This window comes from Xiphophorus hellerii, chromosome 7 (genome assembly GCF_003331165.1).
Source record: "Xiphophorus hellerii strain 12219 chromosome 7, Xiphophorus_hellerii-4.1, whole genome shotgun sequence".
NCBI classification, from domain to species: Eukaryota; Metazoa; Chordata; class Actinopteri; order Cyprinodontiformes; family Poeciliidae; genus Xiphophorus; species Xiphophorus hellerii.
In genome coordinates this window covers 27160274-27182625 of record NC_045678.1, presented here as the reverse complement: position 1 = coordinate 27182625, position 22352 = coordinate 27160274, and the positions used below count along the sequence as shown (strand labels likewise).

The 22352-nt window shown below is 37.4% G+C and overlaps 3 protein-coding genes and 1 long non-coding RNA gene across 4 annotated transcripts in view; 2 read left to right on the top strand and 2 right to left on the bottom strand.

The window, feature by feature from the left end:
• The window catches only part of LOC116723461 (heat shock 70 kDa protein 12A-like), a 276564-nt gene extending 267877 nt beyond the window's left edge, over positions 1–8687 (top strand). Inside the window, exons 1-4 of the mRNA XM_032568426.1 lie at positions 6217–6738; positions 6818–7042; positions 7120–7291; positions 7429–8687. Of these exons, the coding sequence (XP_032424317.1) occupies positions 6457–6738; positions 6818–7042; positions 7120–7291; positions 7429–8453 (1704 nt within the window). The 5' untranslated portion in view covers positions 6217–6456 and the 3' untranslated portion in view covers positions 8454–8687. Of the gene's footprint in view, positions 6739–6817; positions 7043–7119; positions 7292–7428 lie in introns of the transcript that reaches the window.
• LOC116723457 (heat shock 70 kDa protein 12A-like) overlaps positions 1–22352 on the bottom strand; it is a 131278-nt gene that overhangs the window by 29500 nt on the left and 79426 nt on the right. The gene's annotated exons all lie outside the window — the stretch shown is intronic.
• Positions 10827–11082, bottom strand: LOC116723487 (uncharacterized). The gene is made up of 2 exons (XR_004339994.1): positions 11041–11082; positions 10827–10903 (listed from the first exon to the last, which is right to left on the bottom strand). It is a non-coding gene; the product is annotated as an uncharacterized LOC116723487 (long non-coding RNA).
• The window catches only part of LOC116723471 (heat shock 70 kDa protein 12A-like), a 36211-nt gene continuing 32547 nt past the window's right edge, over positions 18689–22352 (top strand). The window contains exon 1 of the mRNA XM_032568449.1: positions 18689–18762. The gene's annotated coding sequence lies outside the window, so the exon portion shown is untranslated. The remainder of the gene's footprint in view (positions 18763–22352) is intronic.

Genomic DNA, 22352 nt, shown 5'->3' with positions numbered 1-22352 from the left:
TGACTTTTTCTACACATGTATATATTTAACAAGGCTTTCTTTAAAATAAATGAAGCTTCCAGAATATGCAGGTATACTTAACCCATAACTGTCGTCCTCAGCTGAACTCATTTTACTTGCTCCACAGATGAGGAAGTTGAAACTGGAAGACTTTTTGGAGGCAGATTTTTTGTTGCCATATATGCTGAAGAAAAAAACAAACAACCCATTTTGGGATATTATTTTTTGCTGCTCTTAGCAGTTTTGCTTGATACAAAAACATGTATCTCATGCCTTTTCTCATCTCTTCATTATCCTAGTCTTGTCTTCAGTTCTAGTCTTGATTGTCATCCATATGTTTCAGTCCTGTTAGGTTCTAGTATTCATGTTTTGATTTTCTTTTCATTTGTGACGGTTCTGCTATTCTTCAGATGTCAGGTTTTATTTCTTGTTGGCATTTATTACCATTTGCATTTTGGCTCTCCCTCATCTCCACCTTCACCAATCCTGACACAGATAATCTGTATCATATTTTGAAAGAGCCCAAAGTTTTCCGTGCACTATATTCTAAAACTTTTAGAAAATAAAACAACAACTGCCCATGTTGCTTATTAATTTATTCAACACAAGGGTCCACTCAAATCCGAATGATATTTATTGTGGTTTATAAGTAGGATGGATCGAACAGTGTACTAAATTTCAAAACCTTTCGCTGAACAGAGTTAGAACTGCTATGTATAGTCTTTATAAAAAATTTATAGAATAGAATAGAATAGAATAGAAGTACTTTATTCATCCCAGCAGGGAAATTACTTCGCAGTTACAGCATAGAGACAAGACACAATAACAACTACCACTGAGTAGTAGTTGTCTATAAATTGTAAAAATATGAAATGCTGTTAATATAAAAAGCAACTTAAGAGCAGTCCTTGCAAAGATAAAAAAAAAATGCAGATATGTATATGTAAATATATGTACAGCAAGTGTGCCACAGTGCAGTTGTGCAAAATCGGACTGATTAGTGCAGAACAATGATTTAGCTTTTATTGTACAGTGAGATGGCATGTGGCAGGAAGGATTTCCTGTATCTGTCCCTACGACAGCGGAGCTGGAGCAGCCTATGTGAGAAGGTGCTCCGCTGTCTGTCCACTATGTTGTGGAGAGGGTGCTGTTTATTGTCCATAATAGACAGAACCTTCTTCAGTGTCCTCCTCTCCACCACAGTTTCCAGGGACTCCAACCTTAGTCCCAGTACAGAGCCAGCTTTCCTGATGATTTTGTCTAGTCTATTAGAGTCGCCAGCTCTGATGCTGCTTCCCCAACACACAGCAGCAAAGAAGCTGGCACCGGCAACAACACTGTGATAAAAGGTCTCCAACATCTTGCTGCACACTTTTTTTTTTTTTGCCCCTCCAGGGGTTCTTTTTGTGGGCTCTAGAGTCCCTTTTTACAAAGTAGGCTGACAGGAAAGGGGGATGGAGAGGGGGGTAAGACATGCGGTAAATGTCGCCGGGTCCGGGAGTCGAACCCACGACAGCCGCGTCGAGGACTTGAGGCCTCCAAATGTGGGTCGCGCTAACCCCTACGCCACCACGGCACGCCCCTTGCTGCACACTTTGAAGGATCTCAGCTTCCTTAAAAAATAGAGTCTGCTCATCCCCTTCCTGCACACAGCGTCAGTGTTAGATGCCCAGTCCAGTCTGTTGCCGATTACAACTCCCAGGTATTTGTAATCCTCCACCTCCTCCACCACTTCCCCTTTGATCTTCAGTGGCCGTGAAGGTATCTTCTTCCTTCTGAAGTCAATCACCATCTCTCTGGTCTTACTAATGTTGAGCCTCAGGTGATTCTGCTCAGACCACTCCACAACGCTGTCCACCAGTGTCCTGTACTCCCCCTCCCCTCCATCCCCTATACACCCGACAACTGCTGAGTCATCAGAAAACTTCTGTAGGTGACATGACTCAGAGTTGTACTGGAAATCAGTGGTGTACAAGGTGAAGAGAAAGGGAGAAAGCACAGTTCCCTGTGGATAAATAACAAATGGTATCCATGCTGCTCTGTCACATCTGGAGCAGCAGGGGAGCTATGTGCGGATGCTCTTTGTAGACTACAGCTCTGCTTTTAATACCATCCTCCCTCACAGACTGGTGGACAAATTGGGGGACCTGGGTCTCCCTCACTCCACCTGCATGTGGATTCTGAGCTTACTGACCAACCGACAGCAGAGAGTTAGGGTGGGAAAACATACATCCACTGCCCTCAGCCTTAGTACTGGCTTTCCACAGAGCTGTGTGCTGAGCCCCCTGCTCTATTGTCTGTACACATACGACTGCACCTCTGCCCACCACAGCAACACCATCATCAAGTTTGCTGATGACACCACAGTGGTGGGGCTCATCTCAGGAGGCGACGAGTCCGCCTACAGGGGTGAGGTGGAGCAGCTGTTGCAGTGGTGCAGGGAGAACAATCTGCTCCTCAACAACTCAAAGACAAAAGAACTCATAATAGATTACAGGAGGAAAAAACGGACATTACACCACTAACCATTGGGGGAAAATGTGTGGATAGGGTAGCTGATTTCCATTTCCTGGGGGTCCACATTGAGCAGGGCCTCACATGGAACATGAACACCTTCGAGCTGATAAAAAAGGCCCAGCAAAGACTGAACTTCCTGAGGGTTCTCAGGAGGAACAACATCAAGGAGAAGCTGCTGGTGTCCTTCTACAAGTGCTCCATAGAGAGCATACTGACCTACTGTATCTGCATATGATATAACAGCAGCACTACGGCTCAAAGGAAAGCTCTCCAAAGGGTTGTGAATACAGCCCAAAAAATCATTGGCTGCCCTCTCCCCTCACTGGAGGACCTGCACAGCGACCGCTGTCTAAGAAAAGCACAACACATCACAAAGGACACTTCTCACCCCGGACATTCTCTGTTCACACTGCTGCCTTCAGGCAGAAGATACAGAGCAACCAGAACAAGAACCAACCATCTCAGAGACAGTTTCTACCCGATAGCAATAACAAAACTAAATGCAATCAAAAACAACCATTAATCATCATGAATGATGTACAGTACAGACCAAAAGTTTGGACACAACTGTGTGTCCAAACTTTTGGTCTGTACTCAGTTCAGACCAAACGTTTGGACACACTTTCTCATTGAATTCAATGAGAAAGTGTGTCCAGTATTTCAGCATTCCTTCCTTGCTCTCTTTAACTTCTAGTGCCTGGCTTCACTCACGTCCAAGACTGTTTTCTGCCCTCCCTTGAACATTATGAATTTCTTTAGGTCATCTGATCGTATTGATTATTGCAACATCGTTTTCACAGGTCTGTCCAACAAATCAATTAAACAGCTGCAGCTGATCGAGAATGCTGCTGCTCGCATTCTCACTAAAACCAGGAAGATAGAGCACATAACACCAGTTTTAAAGTCCCTCCACTGGCTCCCTGTAGCTCAAAGAATAGACTTTAAAATACTGTTGTTAGTTTATAAATCACTGAACGGCTTAGCACCACAATACATTAAAGATCTGCTGTTGTTGTATCAACCTTCCAGACCTCTCAGGTCTTCCGGTTCTGGTCTGCTCTGCATCCCCAGAACCAGAACCAAACGAGGAGAAGCAGCTTTCAGCATCTATGCACCACAAATTTGGAACAAACTTCCAGAAAACTGTAAAACAGCTGAAACACTGACTTCTTTTAAATCTCAACTAAAAACCCACCTGTTTAGAATTGTATTTGAAATATAATCAATTACAAATTTATTGATGGAACCTGACTTAATGATTGATTCTATGTTGCATTGTGATTCTGTGTTTGTAATGATGTAAAGCACTTTGAAATGCCTTGCTGCTGAAATGTGCTATACAAATAAAATTTGATTGGTTGATTGATCTGATATCTAGGCTTGACCCTCACTATGAACCTTGATCAAGGATTCAAGCCTCATCCTCTTCTTAAGTTTTCTGAGCCACAGTGAATGACCACTGCCTGAAATATAGCCAGGCTTCTGGATTGTTGACCTTGGAGTTTGAGCGGAGACGCTCAGGCTGAAGAGGAGAATTTTTTCTATTAATCCTCATGCGCTTCCAAATTCTCAGCTTTCTCTGACATCACTGCATTTACGGTTCCTCTCCCCGTCTAAATCACTGAACTACAGGTTAGTGGATTACCAACCTGTCATCTCTGTTTCTAGTGCTACGTTTGTTGACCAATGCTGCGATCCTGTTTCCAGAGTGTTATTCAATAAACCTTTTTATGTTAAAGCTGAAATATGCAACTTTTACAAAAATATTTTACATATTTGTTAAAACTGTAAATATGTCATGACAATATTATACAAGACAGATAATCTGTGAAAAGATGGAGCTCCTCTCCCTCCTTCCTGTGGTTCTTTTGCAGTCTGCTGAAATGCACCTCTTCTAGTCAGAAACAACTAATCTGAGACAGGAGGATGGTCTTTCAACCTTAATGTGTTAATGACAGACAAACAACTTACCATTCCAGAAAAACTGTTTATCTGTTATCATTGTTGGCGATGTTAACTAGCCTAAGTGTTCAATTCAGGCTACAGTGTGAGGAACTAGCTGTAGCATAGCAGAGAGCAGGGGGGAGGGTGTGAGGAGTGCATACACAAGGATGATTGACAGTGCTAAGACCCTCCTCCTGGCTAAGAAACTGTTGGATTTTCATATAACTGTAGTAAACATTTAAAGTACTTTAATTTAAAAATTATGTACACATACGCAATGGATTGGCAACTTGTCTTGCTGGAGACAGGCACCAGACTGAATGAATAATGCGAGAAAAAACAGCTAAAGACATAAAAACTTGAAGAAAATATATATGGTGTTATAAAATTATTTTTGTGGTTCTATGATTTTTTTTGTGGTGTTACACTTTACTTTTTAACATTTTTATTATTCTTATAATTTTTATTTAAATGTATATCGTAAACAGTGACTGACACACTAATAGTTTTTATCCGAAAAGTAGAAATTGGACAAAACCCCTTTCAAAAGGCTAAACTTTTCTTCTTCCATTAAAATATCTGATTATTTACCTTACTAGGAGAGACTGCAATGTTTCATTTCCTTCTGCCAATGCAGACCTGTTGAGTAAAATCCATACCAGCAATTAAACCTCATGCTGGGTTTTTTAGTTTGAATTTTTTAGATGTATATAAATATATTCTTTAAAAAACACAATGATGTAATTTAAATCTGAAGAATGGAGTTACCTTGTCTGCTGAAAATGCCAGGCGATCGCAGAAAACTCATCACAACTTAAAAAAAGGAACAACAAAAAAAGGTTTTTACAATCAATCAACTATATTAATTAAGAAATCCAGTGACTAGAGAAGTCTAGGAGTCACTAGATGGTTAATGCATTGATAATATATAATATATAATACATTTCAGTATCCTCATTTGTTAAAATGTTAATAAAAAGCAGAATTTCTTTTTCACAAATGATCATCAAGTATAATTTTTTCTTTTGAAGGATGGCTGTTTCTTCTTGGTTAGGAGAAAATAATTTCAAATCTAAATGTGCCAGGAATATGCACATTTTGAACCTTTGTTGTATATCCAAAATAAACATTGGTTGTTGATAACTTCATGGATAACTTTGAATAATGCGGAATGTTAACGATTTAAAGGATTTTATTTTTTTCTTTGACTTAACTTTTAATACAGAAGCTTTACCTGCTATTCTGTACTTCAGTTTTGCTTCATATAATGTAGATTAAATTGTGTTTGTTTAAATACAATCAAAACACAATTTAATTTTCATTCAAAACAATGAAAATTGCTTTTGCTCACCTTTTTTCTGGAGGCATCCATTTCTGTTCACATACTACCTTCTTGTGTCTTAAAAAGATGAGAAGAATGTTAGCTGCTATGTATAACATAATAATGCATAAAACAATACAAAGCAGAAGTTATAAGCACATAAAGAATAAAATATAAAGCTCATTTTTGATGTTCCTTGTCAAGGTCAATGCTTTGTAAGTTAAATTTTTTATTTATTTTTTTACTTTTGTATTTCCTGATTTTATTTAAAATGAAAAACTTTCTTTGGGCCAGCATCAGATTTGTCAAATATGAAAAGTGTTGTTTTAATTTGGGATTTAAGACAACATTATTTTAGATTTCAAATACATTAATAATCAACATATTTAACTGTTAACATTTTAGTCGACATAGTTAAATTTTATTTGATCTTTTTTTTTTAACTATTCAAGGATTAGAAGTTGTGTTTACCTGGCGTCGTTATCTCTTCTCTTTTCTTTCTTGTTGCTCATTCTTGCTTCGTCCAGAGTGAATTTGTCAGAGCGATACTTGAACTAATGAAGATATGCTTTCCCTGAAGGGGAGGGTTTAAGACTTTCAGTAAGTCCTGCCTACTGACTATAAATGAACAGCAAAACCTGCATCACAGTTAGCCAGCAGGAACTGTCCCTACGATGGGAGACTCTTTCATCATAGCTATCGACTTTGGGACTGCATACAGTGGATATGCCTTCAATATAACACCCAGAAATCAAAAAACTGAGCCCTGTGTCAGGTATTGGGGTGAGAAGAGTGCAAGAGAAACTCCAAAGACTCCTACCTGCATCCTTTTTGATAAATATAAACAGTTTATCAGCTTTGGATATGAAGCGAAAGAAGCGTATGTGTCAAGAATGGGAACAGAAGCAAAAGATAAGTTATTCTTCGAAAGCTTCAAGATGTCCCTCTATAAACGAGTGAGTAGAACATTTGTATCTACATTGAATTTACTAGTAAATTAAGTAATTTACTAATGTAATAATCCAAAATCTTCAGAAACTCAGCCTGGATATGAAAATTAAAGCTGCAAATGGGAAAGAAATGAAAGCTCTGCAGGTTTTTACAGAAGCTCTAAAATTTCTGAAGGAAGATGCTCTGACAACTATTGCACAACACACTGCAGGGAGACAGTTCACAGCCGCTGACTTCACCTGGGTGCTGACTGTTCCTGCAATCTGGGAGGAATCAGCCAAACAGTTCATGAGGGAAGCTGCAACTCAGGTAACACACAATACTAAGACTTACAACAAAAGGTTTTGTGGTTCTCCTAATGTATAAGACACTTTTGTTGCTTTAAGGCAGGTATTGTGACCAAAGGAAAAGAAGATAAATTGGTCATTGCACTGGAACCAGAAGCGGCTTCAGTCTATTGTAAGAAACTTCCATCAGATGGTTTCATTGCAGAAAACCTAGGGGATGGAAAACTTGACCAGTCACCAGGAACTCAGTATATTGTTGTTGATTGTGGAGGTACTACATTTCATTTAAATTTTTCAAAAAACCTCTAAAACATACAAAAACATTTCAAGTTTTTTTTTATATATATTTATATATATGTTTACTTTCCTTAACAATAAAGTATTTGTTGTATTTGGTTTTTTTTGTAGGTGGAACCATTGACATCACTTTTCATGAAGTCCTGGAAGAAGGAAATTTGAAAGAGCTGCACAAAGCCTCTGGAAATGATCTGGGAGGACAAACTGTGGACAGAAAATTTAAACAGTTCCTCCGAGAAATATTCACTGGAGTCTGGGATGATTATGAAAAGAAATTCCCCAATGAAGTTCAGAAAATTATGTACGATTTCACACTTTTCAAAAAACACGAAGATGATGTAGAAATCCCCTGCCCATTTAACCTGGGGAAACTGGCTGAGAAAAAGAAAAAGATTGAGAAGTACTTTAAAAAAGTGCATGGGGCGACCTGGGAGGATGGATCCATCAAAATCTCTAAAGAGAAACTGAAAGAATTCTTTGAAGAGAGCCTAGAGGGTATAACTAGATGTCTCACAGAAATATTAAAAAAAGACTTCAAAATTAAATATATCCTTTTAGTTGGTGGGTACGCTGACAGTAAGATTCTACGTAACCACATTACTGACAAGTTTGGAGATGACTACACTATTCTGTGCCCATTCAGGCCACAAGAAGTTATCATGAAGGGAGCTGTGGAGTTTGGAAGAAACAAGGGAGTGGTGGCATCCAGAAAAAATCCCTTCACTTATGGAATTGGGATCTTTCAGAGGTTTGATAAGTTCAGGCACAGGGAAGACAAAAAATTCACCAACAAAGATGGTGTATGGTGTAGAGACATATTCATGAAGCTGGTGGATGTTGGTGAGGATGTTTGTTGGAATGAAACCAGAGAGCACACATTGTATCCGGTAGAAGCAGCTCAGAAAGCAATGAGCTTTTCGTTTTATCGCACTAAGAAAAAACATGTAGCATATATTGATGAACCAGACACTGAGGAAATTGGCTCATTTGTTGTTGAGTCTCCTGACACCACACTGGGTTTGAGTCGTGAGATCAGACTTAAAATAAAGTTTGGCTTCACAGAAATGACAGCAACAGGCACTGATAGAGAGTCAGGCTCATCACAAACGATTAGGATAAACTTCATGAGGAATTAGCATAAAAGATGCATCTTTGTTGACTTTTATCCAGTAGAAATGAGAAGGCAGCCTACACAAAGACAGACTTGGTTTGAAATCTTCTGAACATGGTTAAAAACATAATGTTAGAGGTTGCCAGCTGTGATACATTATGGAGTACCTTCATATGATTTATTTTAACATTTCCATAAAATGTCATTTTCTAAACTAATTCCACATATCATGAGGTAGATAGTTGTTGGACAGCTATAAATCAATTTGCAATGTTACACTGAAAAAGGTTTTATAATAAAGACCAACTTGTAGTGATTTTATTACATGGAGACTAAACATTACAGATTGCTCTAACAAAATTTTAATTTTAAAGTTTGGAGAACCAGATATTATTTTGGCTCACTGAAGAATCTAAACTGTTGCTAGTTAGACTTTGTTTGTTTTATCTGCAGCTTATATTTTAAAAACAACGTGTTTTAAATAAAGAAACACAACAAAAGATGTGCTCAGCATAAATTGTGTAGCAAAAGAGCACAAAATATATTATGACCAAAATATATCATTTCATTTGTTTGTTTTTTTGTAACTTTTTTTGTAAATTGCTGTAGTGAATACATTTTTTGTTTTGTTTTATAACTAAAATGTTGAAAAGTTTGTCTTCAATAAAATGTTAAGAATTTATGTGGTGTATTTTTCCATTATTGGACACTGTACATGCACCCTCGCTCCCCTTGGCATCAGTCTGCAATTTGGACAAAACATTGCGTTCAGTAATGGGGTTATAGTTTGTGTAGGCCCTAGATTCCACAAAAACAAATAAATGTCGAACAGTACAAACAAGACACATTGGTTCTTTTTCAATCATAGAATAGTTTAACTGGTATGAGATAAACTTTGTGAATTTCGAAGGTAATTGTCCGGAATGCTGCAGCAGGACACCACCTGTACCAATGTCACTCTCCATCTTGGTTTGTGATAGCATTTACTTTTCTGTAACGTGGACTAAGCAACATTGTTTTGCCTGTTTTTTTCCACTGAGTCCAAAGTACTGCATCTGCTTGAGCTTGCACTTGATCCAGCTAAGATTGCTCCTTGTCTTAATCTTTACAGCATTCCCTCTGTCAGTAGTGACCTGGCTCTTTCTCATTCCACACACATCGATGATTATGCAGTCAACCTCCTTACTGTTGCTCTTCATCTATCTGGGCAACTATACAATCTTTCACACCCAACATGAAAGGCCAGTACATTATACATGTGGACAACATTGTTAGTACCCATTGCAAGTATCTTTAAAAATTATCAGCAGCAAGGGTCTTCAGATTTCCACGGTCTCTGTAACTGATGCTGCCCTATCTGATCTTTTTTCTATTTTGTTTAAAAGCAGCATTTTTGTTGCCTCACGTAGCCATGGAGATATTATAGGAATGCACATAGTTACAGTTATGTTGGCATGTTTCCACTTTCCCTTCCACTTTATCCTGTAACTCAGCAAATGAGCTGGTACCACCTGTCATGAACATGAGTAAGTCTTCATGAATATTTATGACTGTTGTCATAAAGTGTCATTTGGTAAATCATGACACTTTTAATACAAAGTTGACATTATTCAAAATGTCTTTGTTATGACAGCTTCACATTAACCAAGAAATCATGATCTGACATAAATTTGTTATAAAAGTATTACTGATTAAACATTAGCTTTAATAACATATAGCTGCATAATTCTTAAAGTCAACAGTCATAAATATTCATGAAGACTTACTCATGTTGATGACAGGTGTTATGTCATGTTTATAACGGTGTCATGACAGTCTTATTCACAACCCCTCAAATAAAGTGTTACCAAAAGATGTGACAAAAAGGGAGTGTTAAAAAGCTGAACGGAGATGGAAAAGTCTGAACTCAAAGTTCCCTGTGTCATGTCTGTAAAGTCTGCTTTTACAGATATGACACACAACTGAAGAAACCAGGGCAATCCTTCATTTCTGTAATCATTAAACCAATGATAATCCTTGTGCTTCATTTTCTACTGTTGACAAATGAACAAATCCTCCTGTGACAAAACTCCACTCTACCAGAAACTGCAATGAAGTTGTCAGTGAACTCGAAGGCTAGTCAATCAATCAATCAATCAAATTTTATTTGTATAGCACATTTCAGCAGCAAGGCATTTCAACGTGCTTTACATCATATCAAACACAGAAACACAATGCAACATAGAATCAACAATAAAAACACAACATTAAGTCAAGTTCCATCAATAAATTTGTAATTGATTACGTTTCAAATACAATCCTAAACAGGTGGGTTTTTAGTCGAGTTTGCATCCATAGAAAGTTTACCTGTTACACTCCTACTGTGTTATATGGAACAAAATACCTGTTGCTATTTTTATTCCCACTCACCCTCACAATCACACAGTTTAAAACGATGTAGACAGCCTTTCAACGGGCTTCTGGCACGAGGCTCACCTCGGACTCCGCCGTCCCTCACGGATTTTTGTGCAATTCTATGGTACCTGTTAGTGTCTAGAATTTACAGGGTTGGTGTTACGCGCAATGACCCTCAGTCACTCGCCATTTTTCTTCCGGCACTAGGCTCCGTACACCTCTTTCACGGAATTTTGCACTGGGACTCCGTCGTCCCTCACGGATTTTTGTGCAATTGCAACATAGAATCAGCAATCAAAACACAGCATTAAGTCAAGTTCCATCATTAAATTTGTAATTGATTACGTTTCAAATGCAATCCTAAACAGGTGAGTTTTTAGTTGAGATTTAAAAGAAGTCAGTGTTTCAGCTGTTTTACAGTTTTCTGGAAGTTTGTTCCATATTTGTGGTGCATAGATGCTGAAAGCTGCTTCTCCTCGTTTGGTTCTGGTTCTGGGGATGCAGAGCAGACCAGAACCAGAAGACCTGAGAGGTCTGGAAGGTTGATACAACAACAGCAGGTCTTTAATGTATTGTGGTGCTAAGCTGTTCAGTGATTTGTAAACTAACAACAGTATTTTAAAGTCTATTCTTTGAGCTACAGGAAGCCAGTGTAGGGACTTTAAAACTGGTGTTTTGTGCTCTATCTTCCTGGTTTTAGTGAGAACGGGAGCTGCAGCTTTCTGGATCAGCTGCAGCTGTTTGATTGATTTGTTGGACAGACCTGTGAAGACGCTGTTGCAATAATCAATACGACTGAAGATGAACGCATGGATGAGTTTCTCTAGATCTGGCTGAGACATTAGTCCTTTAATCCTGGAAATGTTCTTCAGGTGATAGAAGGCCGACTTTGTGACTGTCTTTATGTGGCTCTGGAGGTTCAGGTCAGAGTCCATCACTACTCCCAGGTTTCGGGCCTGATCGCTGGTTTTCAGTTGTAATAACTGAAGCTGTGCATTGACTCTAGATCGTTCCTCTTTAGGTCCAAAAATAATAACTTCAGTTTTGTTTCTGTTCAGCTGGAGAAGGTTTTGGCACATCCACACATTTATCTGTTCTAAGCATCTGTTCAGTGATTGGATGGGCTCTGAGTCACCTGGTGACATCGTAATGTAGAGCTGTGTGTCATCTGCATAGTTATGGTAGCTAATATTATTTCCTGTTATAACCTGAGCTAGTGGGAGCATATAATTATTGAATTAAAGGGGTCCTAGTATTGAACCTTGGGGTATCCCACATGTGACCTTTGACCTCTTTGATGAAAAGTTTTCAATTGAAACAAAGAAATCCCTGTTCTTCATGTAGGATTCAAACCAGTTAAGCACTGGACCGGAGAGTCCGACCCAACTCTCCAGTCGATTCAGTAATATGTCATGGTCAACAGTGTCAAAAGCTGCACTGAGGTCCAACAGAACCAGCACTGTGGTTCTGCCACAGTCCGTATTTATATGGATGTCATTGAACACTTTTACGAGGGCGGTCTCTGTGCTGTGGTGAGCACGAAAACCAGACTGGAAGGAGTCAAAGAGGTTGGTTATAGTTAGGAAGCTAGTTAATTGTTTACACACAGCTTTTTCAATAACTTTGCTGATGAATGGGAGGTCAGAGGTCGGCCTGTAATTCTGCATTAGTGATTTGTCCAGATTGTTCTTTTTTATCAGTGGTTTGATTACTGCTGTTTTCAGAGCCTGGGGGAAAACGCCTGATGAGAGCGATGAGTTTACTATTTGGATCAGATCAGCAGCAATAACAGGCAGGACCTTCTTAAAGAAATGTGAGGGTAAAACATCCAGACAGCAGGAACTGGAGCTTAGTTGACTTATAATTTCCTGTAGGGTTTTATAATTAAGTAGTTGGAATTGGGTCATTTTTCCTGTATTTGTTTTGTTTGGGCACAGCATTGGTACTGACTTTATAGTGGATGTACAGATTAATCCTCTGATTTTTTGTATTTTCTCTGAAAAGAACCTAGAAAACTGGTTGCAGGCGGCAATACATTGGAATTCAGGCGGTAACGTCACAGGAGGGTTTGTGATTCTGTCAACTGTTGCAAATAAAGCTCGAGCGTTGTTAATGTTTTTGTTTATGACATCTGCAAAGAAAGCCTCTCTTGCATGTTTTAGTGTTAAATGATAGTTACGTAGTCTTTCTTTATAGATGTCACAATGAACGTGGAGTTGAGTTTTATGCCATTTTCATTCTGCCCTACGGCAGAGTTGTCTTGCAGATCTAACTGTTTGTGCATTTCTCCATGGAGATTTCTTTTTACCAGACACAACCTTCATTTTAATTGGGGCAATGAAATCAATAATAACTGAGACTTTAGACTTAAAATCATTTACCAACTTATCTACATCATTACAGCTTAAGGGTGAGGAAGAAGAGTAGATTTGATTAAAAGTTTCTGCTGTGTTTTCAGTGAGAGAACGTTTTGTGATGGTTGCTGTTTGTCCAAGTGGGTTAAAAGATAAAGAACTTTCAAAGATAACAGCGAAGTGATCCGACAGGGCGACATCAGTTACAGAGACATTGGAAATATTCACACCCTTACTGATAACCAGGTCCAGTGTGTGTCCTTGAGTGTGTGTTGCTTGTTTGATATGTTGTGTTAGACCAAAAGTCTCTAAAATATTAGAGAGCTAGTCAATGCATTCATATCAAGTCAATACTATTAGTCATGAAAGAGAAGTAACTGGAGATTTGGGTGAGATTTTCTGGTCCAGTATTTTACTGGCTTGAATCTTACTAAGAGGTTAGGTTTTAATAAGCCTTATCTTCCTTCAGTCAAATAATATCAAAAAACTATTTAAAAATACTTAATTTCAGAAATTCCCCAACATAAAAACTAGAGCAACTGTTCCTTCAAGTCATAAAGTGATTGCTTTACAGTTGTTCCTGGTCTGCCCTTTGTACCACAAAGGTATTTTGTAGCTGCACTCAAGTTTTCATATCAGATGACAATAAAAGATTAAAACAGAAAACTGGTGATAACAGTAATATCTTCCCAGCAGACTCATTTCTCAGAACATAAATGTGAATCTTTGAGAAACACTGTTAATCTATCGTTAAAGATAACGATAGATTATTCCAGTAAATGCAATAAAGCTCTGTTGAGGTCTCTAACCTGTGTAGTTAGATTGTCTGTGTTTAATTTTGGCTTTGTGTGAAGCATTATTCATCCATACTGAGAGACATACCAATGAAGATTTTACTAAATTCTTATGACAATATGGTAACAGAAGGGTATACACATTTAAAAGTGTATGCCTTTACGTTAAGATAAGATAGTTCTTTATTCATCCCATTTCAAATATCCTGTGGGATCCACAAAAGTTACACATACACAATCTAAGTGATCAAAATACAAACAATAAAAAGACAGTATGATGATCATAGTGCAAAAAGTCTCTATGACAGTCTCTTGTTGAGAATCATGAGACTCTACAGGCTGGAAGGAGTTTTGACAAATAAACTAAAGATTTGAGTAAAAGATTTAAATAACCTGGTGCTGTTGTGATACAGTAAAATAATGAAGGGAACAAATACTAGCCCTTCCACCTTCCTCTCACTGGAATTTATATATTATGTTTCTCCAATATCTAAAGAGATCAAAAGATGTCATAAAACATGGACACGTCCCCTCCAGTCACCTTACTATAAGTCATAGTTTTAAAGCTCTTCCCATATTTTTCAATAAGTGGGCTATTAATTTGGGAAGTTTTCAAGTTGTGGCTTGTTGTGTCAGACTGTCTGACTACTCCAGGGCAACTGTGGCTTCTTTCCAGTAGCTTGCCACACTCAGTGTGTGAATGTGTGTGTCTGAATGGGTGAATGACTAAATGTAGTGTAAAGCCCTTTTGGTTTAACACTTGATAAAGTAAAAACAAGTACAAGCCATTCACCATTTGTTGTTAACATCCCTCCTCAACATTTCTTGTCTCGTTTACCAGATCTGGATTTGTTTGGGTTTCAGTCTCTCTCAATTTGATCTAAATTGTAACATTTGTCACTGGACTTAACGCTTTACGAATGTTTTGGGTTTAATGCAGTTTTTCTTTATGTTGTCAGGTGTTTCACTAGCTTAGCATTAGCTTAAGCTCTACTGTGGCCATCCTGTTGTTTCTCTGCCTTAATCTCCTCCTTTCTTCTGCTCTGTGTCAGATGTTTAGTGACTCATCTGCCTCCTTTAGTAATAATGGTATCTGCAATAAATTCATTGTTCTTGTATATTTGGAAATGCTGTTGAAAACCCAGCAGATAGTCGAGGCCCTGAGGGCTAGAACAGAGGACATCAAATCCTGCCTGAAACTCTTGGTTAAGCTTCAATAAATGACACACTGACCCTTTCTCCAGTGATACTGTTTTGAATTTAATCAGGTTTAAACATGAGGAGTTTTTTTTCTTTCAGCCTCTTGTCTCTTTTTAACAGCATAATCATTTTCAGAATGCCAGAATATCCCAGATCTTCTGGCATTCTGGTTCACAGGTCAATAATTTCCTGTGAATCTCCACAACCTGTAAATTCTAACCTGAAGTGGAATTATGGAGTTGAAAACGGGAACATATCACATTGAAGCAATCAAAGTAGTTTGCGTCATGTAAAAATAAAATAATAAAACAACAAAAAATGTAATAAAAAAATAACAAATATGATTTCCCAGCAGGCTTTACGTAATAACATGAACATAAAGAGGAGCAAAGTCTAAACATCATCTCAACCTTTTGCTAACTGGTAATGCATGTGACAATTGCAGTCTGCATGATGCTGCAGTGTTTAACAGTTGATAGGAAGATACAGTAATATTTGCAACAACTCTTTATTGAATATAGTTTTTACAAATACTGTACATATGTTTTCTGTTTGTTTTTAGCTTTTCTGGGATCAGGACAGAGGAATTGCAAATTTTGAAAGGAAAGTCAGACATTTCTTCATCTTGTGACTCTCCAGTTCCCTCTAGGGGATGACATAAATACTGCCAGGCAATCTTTATGTTGTTCAGTTCAAATGAATTCAGTTCATTACAATTTAAATTAAATTCATCCATCCATCCATCCATCATATTCCTCTTATAGGGCCGTTAAGATTTCACATAATGCATAATGTTATCTACTTAGCATAAGAAATAAGAATAAATTTGAGTTTGTTTTCCAGTTGTATATTCAGGAAGCTGCGTTTTTGTGTCCATTCATGGATACAAATGTTTAAGAAATTTGGTAATTTCTGAAACATGAACTGCAGTAACTGTTAATGTCCAGCAGATGGCAGAACATCAGCGTTTCCAGTCACAGTGTGAAACGTCTTTAACATGTTTGGGATTTTATTTTACCAGCTCCATCATCAACTTGACGTTTTTCCTCCTTCAGGTGTTTTCTGTCTGAAGATAAAATACCTGAATCACAGTCTTGATCAGGTTTAAGGGATACATACTGTAATTTGTAATCAGAATTAAATGTGAAATCTGGAATAAACAGAACTAAAGCCTGAAATAAACCTGAATGATTTTTAAATAAAACTTTATTTAAGCTTGGATTAAATAAGGCAGATCTCTAATATAGATATGGCAAATTTTATAGTTAAAATACACAGAATCTGAAAAAATCTGGAGTGAAATCTGAAGTAAATCTAAAGAAAACTTGACAGATTTTTCAATAAAACCTGACTGAAGACAGTGAATTTTAGCATAAAGCCTCCAGAAGGAACAGCAGAAACCTATGGAAGAGAAAAGTTTAATCTGAAATGTGAATGAATAGTGAATCTGTTGATTAGGAAATCTAATAAACAATGATAAATGGTGGCATTAAAGTATAACCCAGAAAGTACATGATTAAATGTTTCTGGCAAATAATAGGACCAAAGACTATTTACATAATTTTAGAATAATTATGTAATTAAGAAAGAAATGAATTGTGTGTACATTCCTTGCTTTTATCATGGAGCTATTCCAAAAGGTTTCGATTGTTTAAACTGAATAAATATTACAGAAGATAATAACATTTAAATGGTTTCTGTCTGGTTGTGAACACTCCTGGTCCCACTGGCAGAAACTGTTTCTGCTGATGAAAGAGGAAAAGGAAAAGGAAGAGGACTGGTCTCTGAAATGAGCTTTCATGGTTTCTAATGAGGCTGGGAGGACTTAATGAATGCTCAAAGTCCAACTTATCATCACTACAGAGATGGTCGGAAGATTTTTTATTTCTTCAGGAAACTGATGAGTTTATGATTTAGGAACAGCAGGAGTCAACATGAACATTTTAACTGTGAGTGAAAGATTCAAGACAGCCTAGTCTGTGTCAGACTCAGCTGTTTCTGGGTTGTTACCAACAAGCTTGGCAAGGATGATTCTGTCAATATATTAGCACCTCGCTAGCAGAGACAATTACAAACCTTAACGAGTTGTAGCAGCTACTTGGTCTAAATAAAGTCCAGTGTTATCAATTTGCTTATCACCATCTGCTACAATTTAATCTTTCTATAAATAAATCTGTTGTAGCAAAGGGATTCTTTGAATAAATCACAGAGCTCTGTTCAGTCCATCATCTGGCACATTGTCATTGATACCCAATCTAGAATTTTTTTCAATATCAGGAACGATACAGATAATATCGGATCAGTGAATTTCTAGACAAGACCTGAAAATCACAGCAGGCGATCACCAGGTTTTTTTTTTTGTTTTTGGATAAGAGAATCAGAAGCTGTTTAAACAGTCTTTTCAGAATCAAAAACAACTTTATTGTAATAAAAAACAGTAGAGTACTGGGGATGTTGTAGTGATATCAGGTGAAAACAAAGCTGACCTGGTGGATCAGAACCTTCTGCTGTTTGGAACAGAACGAGGTCGGGTCCAGGGTGAGAGGAACCAGGTAGGTCTGTAGAAAAGACTGAAAGAAATGACAGGAACATTAATGTCACACTAAACACACTGATGAACTTGTGAAGATCAGACATCTTACTGTCATGTTAGTTATATCAGACAACATTTACAAATGCAGACGCTGTTAAAGTAAGAAGTTTATTTACAGCAACAGGAAAAGACAGGAGAACTGATGGCAGGAGGTGAGGACCACTTTCCTCACCCAAAAGAAAAGTGGCTGAAAATAATGTGATTTTAGGGAGAACATTGTAGATAAGATATAATATTATAGGTAACTTAGTATCATGATGCAGTTAAGGTAAAGCAACACCAGGGGGCAGTAGCACATCCTCATGAATCATAACTCAACTTCATGAACTGATAGTTTAGGGCTCATTGATCATAAAACTTAATTCCTACATTTTTGTGGATCAGAGTTCAAGATGTGATGAAAAGAAAAGATTAAAGACTTTTTAACAAATAGGAAAATACAAGTTAGAATTGGCGAAGTGATTTCAGGAAAATATATAGTAGAAAATGGAACTCCACAGGGGAGTATTATAAGTCTGTTACTGTTCTCAATTATGATAAATGATGTATTTAAAGATATTGGGAGAGAAATGGGATGTTCACTTTTTGCAAATGATGGAGATGTTTGGAAAAGAGGGAACAATTTAGATTTAATTGTAAAGAAATTACAAGAGATTATTATTATTGAAATAGAGAAATGGGCGTTGCAATGCGGATTTAAGTTTTCAGTTGAGAAAAAAAGTAATATTTATTCTGAAAAAAAATAAACAAGGATTTAAAAAAAAAAATTACATAGACAGACAGACAGATAGATCACGAACCACACTCCATACCAGTAAGTGGCGGTAATGCTACTGAAGAAGAAGAAGAAGAATTATGCTTGTCACGTACATTTCGAGGAAGGACTGGTTAACCTGTCATTTCCACAGTGGAGACTGGATTGAGTGCAGATTACCACCTGCCCTGTTGGAACCTTCCTCTTCCGCCTGGTTACGGTTCTTTCTTCACTTCGCGCAAATCGTAAGCTTTTTGTTTATTAAACAACCTTAACTTGCCTTCACATGTTGCTCATATAAAGCTATTACTGTATTATAGCCATGCAGGTGACAGCAATGATAATGCAAGTACTACCTCTCTCTCTCTCTCTCTCTCTCTCTCTCTCTCTCTCTCTCTCTCTCATGTGTGAGCGTCTGCTGCATGTGTGGACGAGTGTGAGGTTTTCTAAAGGTTTGAACTTCACTTTTTGCAGTGGTGATTCACTTGTTTCGCACTTTAACACATTCTGTATTCACTGGTGTTTCAATAGTGTCTTTTCCAGCAGCTCGGTGTGATGTCCGGAAAAAAGTTCCGGTGCTGCAGGCTTTAGGAGTCTTTCACGTCGACGTGGTATTAAAATACCAGTTGGCGTGGATTTTTTGGTAGAGGAGTGTGGATACTATGAATGGAGCTACAGTGGGCGCAGCTGGGGAGGGAGCTCAATAAATTAACTCCGGGGAAGGAGTTTCAAAAGGCGAGCAAAAGCAGTCAAATGTCTCAGAACGTGACATTGAGGATGTCATTACTCTGTTGAAGGGAGTAAAGAGTCAAATGACGACACAAGAAGGATAACAAGAAGAAATGGATGTTGATAACTAAGAGTTAAAAGAGTCCAAACACTGTAATATTGAGAACGTTTATGTTAGGATGCATTCATGTTGCTGAATCATCAACATGAATGTTAAAATCTGCAGTGACGATGATCTTATTTAGCTTCACTGTTGAAGACAAAAAGCCCTGAAAGTCTGAGAGAAAAGATGAAGCAAGAGCAGGTGGTTGATAAATCAGGATGGCATATATATTCGTTCTAACTCGGATCATGATCATCTCAAAGTAGTTGTAAGTACTTGAAGCAATTATTTTACTTTAAAAAAGTCCCTTTATAGAAGTGTTCACTGTGTTAATTTTTAAGCATTATTAAAGTACTTTCAAACTCAGGATACTTTCCAGAGCTGCATTCTCTGCATTGTTTTTAAGGGTGAGGTTTCCAGAAACTTTGTCACTTGTCATGTAAGAATGGGGAAACAATCTCAGGGAGACAGTTTCATGAAGTTTCCAGTATTACCTGATGAGCGACTCAGACCCAAACGAAAGCACAAGTTAAACTAGTCTACTGTCCTCAAACCATGAGAGGCCTCCCATAAGGGCTTGAATTTTGATACAGACCTCACTATACATAAATGTATTATTTATTGAGAACTAGTAAAAATTATTTGATGGCTTCAGTGCAGATTTATTACAATATTGTAAATATTTTAAATTTTACATTAAACAAAAATTTGACAATTAAACTTTGTGAAAGGTCAACAAATACTCTTTATTGTTTGATTGTTGTGTTAACATGTTTGTAATCTTTCTATCTTGGTTTTTCATAAATACATCTCAGTAAACAATATTCAGCTTCTGTGATTAATTCTAGACTCAGCCAACTCAATTTGGCTCTTCTGATCGATTCCACTAAGTGAGTCTTGAAACATTGTTAGTGGTGGTGATGTTCCTAACGTGATGCAAATTTGATCAAACATCTTTGTTTAACGTCCCATGCAACCTTGGACCAACCCTGGTGCTACTAAAAAGATCAAAGAAATACATGTGGGCATTATCAAAAATGTCATTTTTCTTTTTCCTTAGAGATTTTCAACAATTTAGCACAGTGCACTTCAGTTATTATATTCAGCCACATTCATATCTCAGCTTTGTGGTATGTACATTTACTGACAGGGTCTTGGGTTGTTTTGGGGCTTTCTTTACTGATTCTGCTTTCATTAATATTTTGTATTTATTAGTTTCTTATTTTGAATAGATCAGAATGTCATGCTAAAACAACGGGATGATTAATAATAATATAACATTTTATTTACAGGTGCCAAGTACACTGTACAAAATATACAAAATCAATTAAAAGCCACAACAATAACATATTAAATCAGTTTATTTGGAAGGCATCACATAAAGTAAACAGTTTTAAACAAATGTGTTTTGAGTTGTGATTTGAAACTAGCGTGAATCAATATTTCACTACTATAAGTGAGATGGTTAAGTTGACGCACCTAAACTCTGACTTTTTGTTTCAGTTATTAACGTCATTGTGTTTTTATCATAACAGAAAGTCAGTTACTAACTGACTTTCATGTTTGCTGCTCAAACATGAAAAAACATGTTGAGCAGCAAAACAAGTCTGTGCTTCCAGTAGCTGGTGTCTGTATTCTGTCTTCACAAAATGTTCACAAGAGGCAAGAAAAAATCTGTTGTTAAACTAAAAATTGGCTTAAACATACTTCCAGTTTCACTTTACTGGATCAAGATTGTTATATCTGTCTGAAGAAAAACAGACACTAAGATGTTCTGAATGAGAATGGAAAAGTTAAACATGTCTTATTTATCAACACTAAGTAAGTGATGTTATACTTCAAGTATATTGATGTTATACTTGATACTTATAACATCAAGTATGTTGTAACATTTCATCAATAAAAAGTCATTATTTTTGGCATCATAATCATGAGGTGAAATTATTCTCTTCTCTCTGTTCACACTGTGGCTGTAGATTCACTATAAGGCTGACTGAATGTTAAGATAAAGGTCACAAGACAAAAAGAAGAATTTCGGGCGTGCCGTGGTGGCGTAGTGGTTAGCTCGACCCGTATTTGGAGGCCTCGAGTCCTCGATGCGGCCGTCACGGGTACCACTCCCGGACCCGACGACATTTGCCTCATGTCTTCCCCCCTCTCCTTCCCCGTTTCCTGTCAGCCTACTGTCATGTAAGGGACACCAGAGCCCACAAAAAGACCCCCTGGAGGGGTAAAAAAAAAAGAATTTCAAGTATTTACTGTGCTTATCGCTAAACATCATTAGAATACCTTCAAAATCAGGGTACATTCAGAGCTGCGTGTCTGTTTTTTAAGGGTGAGGTTTCTAGAAACTCTATGACTTGTCATGTAAAAATGTAAAAACAATCTTAGGAAGATATTCTCATAAAGTTTCCTCTACTCAGACTCCATCCAAAGCATAAATTAAACTAGTCTACTGTCCTCAAACCATGAGAGGCCTCCACAAAGGGCTTGAATTTTGATACAAAGCATACATAATTGATTTGTTTAATGAGAAACAGAACACTATTCAAGATGATTTTATGTTTTCAGAATATCCATCCATCATCTAACACACTTGTCCCTAGTTGGGGTCAGGAGGGGTGCTGGTGCCCATCTCCAGCGGTCAACAGGTGAGTGGTGGGGTACACCTTAGACAAATTGCCAGTCCATTTAAGACAGAATATATTCATTACAGTATTTTAATAAACATTTAGAATTATACATGTAAATGAATTGGCAGTTGAACTTTTTGAAAGGTCAATGAATGATCTTTATTGTTTGATTGTTGTGTTACCATTATTACAATCTTTTGAGCTTGGTTTTCTCATAAATAATATTCAGCTTTCTGTGATTAATTCTAGGCTCAGCCAATTCAAGCTGGCCCCTTCTGACCGATTCCACTTTATATGTATTGAAACGTTGGAAGTGGTGGTGATGTTCTTAACAGAAAGAAGGATATGTAATCAAATTTGCAAAAATATT